Below are 6,939 nucleotides of genomic sequence, written 5' to 3' on the forward strand. Positions count from 1 at the left end.
GTTGTCTCCTCCGGCTATCTTATGTCTGAACGCTGTACGTGTATATATATATATATATATATTATTTATAATATTTGTATAGATTTATATATATATATATATGCGGGTTTATATATGACTGTATATGACTATATGGCTGTATGCTGCTGCTGCTACCCCTGCCTCTGTTGCTGCTGTGCTGTCCCCCTGCTGCTGCTGCTACGCCTGATATCTGTTCGTGCGTCTGCGTCAGGCTGCAACAACTAGCTGCTTACAGCAGCAGCAGCAGTATCATTCGCTGTATCAACATCAGCAGCACCATCAGCAGCAGCAGCATCAGCAGCAGCATCACCAGCAGCAGCAGCAGCAAAACCTCTCTAAGACTGTCTCGTGGCTATCTGAAGTGTACAGACAGCCTGCAGGGCGAAGCCCTCTATAATTTTAATGTTTTTAAGCTGTAAAGACAGCAATAAAGAAACAATCTTCTTCTTCGTTTTGACTAGCTAAGAAAGGAGCAGCTCTCAGCTGTATATACACACGAAGTGCAGTAGCTGCTGCGTCTCTTTACTCTACAAACATGGACGCAGCAGCAACAGCAGCAGCAGCAGCAGCAGCAGCAAAACAGCAGCACCTGCTGCTACTGCTGCTGCTGGCTCCCTAGCGCTCTACAAACCTTCTATCTACTAACGCTTAACAGCGGCGACAGCACTTGCCGCTGCTGTTGCTGCTGCTGCACATGCGACTTAAAAATGCTCCACTCCTGCTGCTGCTGCTGCTGCTGCTGTTGCTGCTGCTGCTGCTGCTGCTGCTAGAAATATACAACAAATCTCAAGCCTCAAGGAGGCCGCAGCAGCCGTCAGCTGCGGTCCCCATCTCTACAAAACACTTAAAAGGGAGACCACAGCTTGCGGCATGCTGCTGCTGCTGCTCCTGTTGCTGCAGCTCTTGCTGCTGCAGCTCCTGTTCCTGCAGCTCTTGCCGATGCAGCTCGTGTTGCTGCAGCTCCTGTTGCTGCAGCTCTTGCTGCTGCAGCTCCTGTTTTCGCAGCTGTTGCTGCAGCTCCTGTTGCTGCAGCTCTTGCTGCCGCAGCTCCTGCTGCTGCAGTTCCTGTTGCTGCAGCTTCTGTTGCTGCAGCTCCTGCTGCTGCAGCTCCTGTTGCAGCAGCTGCGGTTGCTGCAGCTCCTGGTGCTGCTGTTCTTGCTGCTGCAGCTCCTGCTGCTGCAGCTGTTGCTGCTGCAGCTCCTGTTGCTGCAGCTGTTGCTGCTGTACCTCTTGCTGCTGCAGCTCCTGTTGCTGCAGGTCTTGCTGCTGCAGCTCTTGTTGCTGCAGCTGTTGCTGCTGCAGCTCCTGTTGCTGCGGCTCCTGTTGCTGCAGCTGTTGCTGCTGCATCACTTGCTGCTGCAGCTCTTGTTGCTGCAGCTGTTGCTGCTGCACCTCCTGTTGCTGTAGGTCCTGCTGCTGTGGCTGCCGCCCCTGTACTTCCAGCTGCTCCAGTTGCTGCTGCTGCTGCTGCAGTCCTCGTCGCTGCAGCTCCTGCTGATCCATGCCCTGCTGCTGCAGCAGGTTCTGCTGCAGCTGATGCTGAGGAGGCTCCTTCACTTGCTGCTGCTCCTGCAGGTTTTCTTGTGGCGCTTCTTGCCGTTGCTGCAGCAGCTCCTGTGCGTGCTCACCCTGGTGGCCGCGCTGCTGCTGTTGTTGTTGCTGCTGCTGTTGCTGCTGCAGCTCCTGCTGTTGCTGCTGCTGTTGCTGCTGCTGCTGCTGCTGTTGCTGCTGGTGTTGCTGCTGCTGCTGTTGCTGATGCAGCTGCTGCCCGATGCGTTCGTGTGTTTCCTCTGCGGTGGCTTCAGTTTGCAGGCGCAGGGGTGGCTGAGCATCAGCAGCATCCGCAGCAGCAGCAGCAGCAGGGGGTGCGGTAGTTTGTGTGCATACCTGGGGGGGCCCCAAGGGCCTCCAGCAGAAGAACGAAGAGGCCTCTGATGTAGGTTGAAGAGAGAAGTAAAGAGGAAGCGGTAGCTGCATAATGCTGCTGATCTTTGCTGCAGCATCAGAGGGGCACTCGAGAGTAGGGGCCCCAGTCTGGCCGGTGCGCCAGAGGCCCAGCAGCAGCAGCTGCTGCTGCTGTTGATCCTGATCCTGCTGCTGCTGATCCTGCTGCTGCTGCTGATCCTGCTGCAGCTGCTGCAGCAGCAGCTGCTGCTGCAGCAGCAAACACTGCGCGTCTCGACGACTCGCAGGCCAGGGGACCCATCTACCTTCGCCTAAAGCAGTGAATGTGTCCCCTCGCTGTCTCCTCAGGGCCAGCAGCTTGAAGAGAGGCAGACTCCAAAACAAAGAGCTGCTGCTGCTGCTGCTGCTGCTGCTGCTGCTGCTGCAGCACATGCTGCTACTGCTGGCGCTTCTGGCGGTGTCTTTGGTCGGGCTCTCCTGCGAAACAGCAGCGACCTCGCTGCTGTTGCAGCAGCTGCTGTTGCTGCTGCTTTCTGCTGCAGCTTCGCTGCTGCAGAAGAGAGGCAAGTATACGGCCTCCAATTCCTTTAGGGCGACGTCCATCTCCCGCTGCTCCAGCAGCGCAGCAGCCTGCTGCAGCTGCAGCAGCTGCTGCACCCCCTTCTGCATCTCTGCGCTCAGAGAAGAGCCCTGAGCACCACCCGCAGCAGCAGTAGCAGCAGCAGCAGCAGCAGGAGTACGCGAAGAGCTCGTTAGCTGACGCCCCCCCTCGTGCTGCTGCTGCTGGCCCTTGCAGTGTACGGGGGAGTCTGCCTCTGACAAAACCTGTTGGTGCACCTGCTGCTGCTGCAGCAGTAGCAGCTGCTGTTGCTGCAGTTGCTGCTGCTGCGGGGGGCCCATCTGCTGCTGCTGTTGTTGCAGTGTTGCGCCTTGTGGCTTCTGCTGCGTCGGAATCAGCTGCTGCTGCTGCTGCTGCGTGCGTAGCGGCAGCTGCAATAGCTGCTGGGAGAACCCCAGCTGGTTCTGATGGATATTCTGCTGCTGCTGCTGCTGCTGCTGCTGCTGCTGTTGCTGTTGCTGGAGTGCCTGCTGCGGCGACGGTATAAGGGGGAGGTGCTGCAAGTGCTGCTGCAGGTGCTGCTGCTGCATATAACCCTGATGCTGCAGCGGGAGGTGAGAGGCAGCAAGTTGCTGCGGCGGAATTGGGGGCAGCGGCATCGTGTGCTGCTGCTGCATGTGATGCTGATGCATGTGCTGTTGCTGGTGCTGCATATGCTGCTGCATGTGGCGGTGCTGCATGTGCGGCTGAGGCATATGCTGCTGCTGCAAGTGTTGCTGCTGCGCGTGATGCTGCTGCTGCTGCATCTGCGGCTGCATGTGATGCTGATGCTGCATCCGTTGCTGGTGCTGCATGTGCTGCTGCTGCTGCTGCTGCATGCGATGCTGTTGCTGCTGCTGCTGCATATGCTGGTGCTGCTGCATGTGCTGTTCCTCCTGCATGTGCGGCTGCGGCTGCTGCGGCACGTGCTGCTGCGGCTGCTGCTGCATGTGCGGGTGTCGCTGCATGTGTTGCTGCTGTTGCATGCGCCGTTGCTGCTGCTGCATGTGCTGCTGCTGCTGTTGCTGCATGTGCTGCTGTTGCATATGGTGCTGCTGGACCTGCATCGTTGGCAGCAGCATCTCCTGGTGCCGCTGCTGCTGCATCTGTTGTTGCTGTTGCTGTTGCTGTTGCTGCTGCTGCATGCGGCTTGGCTGCTCGAAGAGTTGTTGCTGTTGATGCTGCTGCTGTTGCTGCTGTTGCTGCTGCAGCTGATAATGGGGTCCTGTCAGGGGGCCCCCCTGGGGGCCCCCCGTCTCCTGTGGAGCCCCCAGGGGCCCCTCATGATATCCGAAGTTCTCTAGAGCGTTCACAGTCTGCTGAAAGCCCTGGGGGGCCCCCCTACCTCCTAAGGACGCTGGCAGCAGCAGCCAGTGCTGCTGCTGCAGCTCTTCTGAGAGGCATGCCATGCCTACTACGACGGAGACCGTTGTTTTGAAATACTCTCACTAATTTAATTAAAAAAAGACAGCAGCAGCAACTGCAGTAGCAGCAGCAGCTGCTGCAGCTGCTGCTGAGGCAGCGGTGTATCGACACCCGCAGCGCCCGCTGCTGCTGCTGCTGCAAGCTGCTGCTCCTGCAACAACAGCAAGGAAAACCTCATACAATACTCGCAAGAGACTCTAATATAAAGGCTGCATGGCTTTGGCGTAGAATCTGCTGCTGCTGTTGCTGCTGCTGTTGCTGGGCAGGATATGCTGTGCTGCTGCAGCAACCAGCAGCAGCAACAGGAGGAGGAGCAGCAGCAGAACGCTCCTCGATCGCTGAGGCGCTAGCCTCCTGCAGATCCAAAGAAGGGTTTAGGGTTTAGGGTTTAGGGTTTGAGCTCCGCGAGCACCAACCCCTAACAGATGTCCTTGTAGACAAGCACTGGTCTCTGAGGTGCGGTGTCGGCGCAGCAGCAGCAGCAGCTGCAGCAGCAGCAAAGACTCAGCAAGGACCCCCAGCCCTCAACGAAGACAAATATGTTTAATGCAAACAAAAACAAAACAATACTGTTTCTTCTGAGGTCTCCTAAGTGAAGGCACAGCAGCCGCCCTCAGCAAACCCTCGTAGGAGGCCCGCAGCAGCAGCAGCAGCAGCAGCAGCAGCAGCAGCAGCTGCTGCTGCTGCTGCTGCAGATAAAACAACTACTACAGGAACAGGTACACCCATAACTACATAAAGCAGTATCAATTAAAGCTTTCAAGCAGCAAATGTAGAGCCTTTTGTCTGCTGCAGCAGCAGCGAATTTGCTTCCAGACGCGCAGTGACCAGCGGTAGCGGCAGCAGCAGCAGCAGCAGCAGCAGCAGGTCATGCAACTTCTTCTCTACATTGAAACTTCGAGCCCGATCCACTTGCTGATCTTTCTTCTCCTTTTGTTGCAGTGTCTCTTCTGCTGTTCTCCTTTAAGGCTGAGCCCAGCTGGTGCTTCAACAGCAGCAGAAGCAGCCGCAGCAGCAGCAGCAGCAGCAGCAGCAGCAGGGCCTCATTGCTTCTCACAGGAGTCTTGCGTCCCCTTAACCACCGGGCTTATGAAGAACATGGACACATCACATGCTTAAAACAACAGCAGCACAAGCAGCAGCAGCAACAGCAGCAGCAACAGCAGCAGCAGCAGCAGCATGAAGGGCTGTTTCCACGGCGAAGGCGCTAGCGTGTGCCTCGTTTGCCGCACCGGCAGTTCTAGCAGCAGCAGCAGCAGCAACAGGAGCAGTAGCAGCAGCAGAAGTCCAGCCATCAGCAGCACTACAATAACTACCAGCAGCAGCAGCAGGAACTGCAACAGCAACTGGAGGACCAGCAGCAGAAAGTGCCCCCGATCTTTAGCAGCAGCAGCAGCCCCGTGAGCAGCAGCGGCAGGAGTAGCAGCAGCAGCAGCAGCAGAAGCCCCATCAAAAGCAGCAACAGGAGCACCCTGAGCAGCAGCAGCAGCGCCACAGGAGCACCCTGAGCAGCAGCTGCAGCAGCAACAAGAGCAGCTGGAGCAGCAGCAACAACAGAAGGCGCCTCATCAAAAGCAACAGCAGGGGCTCTCTTAGCAGCAGCAGCAGCAGGAGCAGCACCTTTAGCAGCAGCAGCAGCGTGTGCCCGCCCCCAGCAGCAGCAGCAAGAGCAGCCTTAGCAGCAGCAAGAAGACCAACATCAGCAGCAACAGCAGCAGGAAGACCATCAGCAGGAGGAGCAAGAAGAAGACCAGCAGCAGCAACAGCAACAGCAGGGAGACCACCAGCAGCAGCAACAAAAGGAAGACCATCATCATCAGCAGCAGCAGCAGCTGGTAGACCATCAGCAGCAGCAGCAGCAGCAGGAAGACCAGCAACAGCAGCAGCAGCAGGAAGACCATCATAATCAGCAGCAGCAGCAGGAAAACCATCAGCAGCAGCAACAGCAGGAAGACCATCATCATCAGCAGGAGCAGCAGGAGGAAGACGATCATCATCATCATCTCTCAGCAGCAGGAGCAGAAAGATCAGCAGCAGCAGCAGCAGCAGCAGCAGCAGGAAGACTATCAAGAGCAGCAAGGAAGATGATGCTTCGTTATTTATTTAAGAAGCCTCCGGGCGGAGGCCCTGCCCCTTTAGTTCAGAACCCTGTTCGCAGTTCTATCTTGCTGCTTATTTGTCTGCACATGTTTTTGTTTATTGTTGCTGCTGCTGCTTTTGCGTTTCCTTCTATGTGGGATCTCTACTGCGTGCCGCTCCTCGATAACTCTACGTATTGTGCTGTATGCGCAGGTAAACCCTAACTTAAACCCTAATTCTAACCCTTATTCAAACCCTAATTCAAACCCTAATTCAAACCCTATTATAAACCCTAATATAAACCCTAATTCAAACCCTTATTCAAACCCTAACATAAACCCTTATTCAAACCCTATTATAAATCCTAATATAAACCCTAATTCAAACCCTTATTCAAACCCTTATTCAAACCCTTATTCAAACCCTAATTTAAGCCCTATTATAAACCCTAACATAAATCCTAATATAAACCCTAACATAAACCCTAATTCAAACCCTTATTCAAACCCTAATTTAAGCCCTATTATAAACCCTAACATAAACCCTAATTCAAACCCTTATTCAAACCCTAACATAAACCCTTATTCAAACCCTTATTCAAACCCTAACATAAACCCTTATTCAAACCCTATTATAAACCCTAATATAAACCCTAAGCCAAACCCTAAGTCAAACCCTAAACCCTATCATATAAGCCCTATTATAAACCCTAAGAGCAGCCTTATTATAAACCCTATTTATAAATAAACCCTAATAAAAACCCTAATACAGTATAAACCCTAACAGAAACCCTAATAATAAGCATATCCCTCTCTTCATTGCTGCGTGTGCTTGTGTTGCTTCTGCTGCCTTTGCTGTTGCTTTTGCTGCTGCTGCTTGTGTTTGCTGCAGCGGTAGCCTTTGCGATGATA

The 6,939-nt window shown here is 54.5% G+C and overlaps 1 protein-coding gene across 1 annotated transcript; it reads right to left on the minus strand.

The window, feature by feature from the left end:
• Window positions 1-807: 807 nt before the first annotated feature.
• EAH_00059410 (hypothetical protein, conserved) lies at window positions 808-3,933 on the minus strand (the record flags this gene model as incomplete). Its single annotated transcript, XM_013393570.1, has 1 exon — window positions 808-3,933. The coding sequence occupies one exon, from the start codon at window positions 3,931-3,933 to the stop codon at window positions 808-810; it is 3,126 nt and encodes a 1,041-aa protein (XP_013249024.1).
• Window positions 3,934-6,939: the final 3,006 nt, after the last annotated feature.

The sequence above is a fragment of the Eimeria acervulina genome, genomic scaffold (assembly GCF_000499425.1).
Source record: "Eimeria acervulina Houghton genomic scaffold, Eah_scaff1404, whole genome shotgun sequence".
Taxonomy (NCBI): domain Eukaryota; phylum Apicomplexa; class Conoidasida; order Eucoccidiorida; family Eimeriidae; genus Eimeria; species Eimeria acervulina.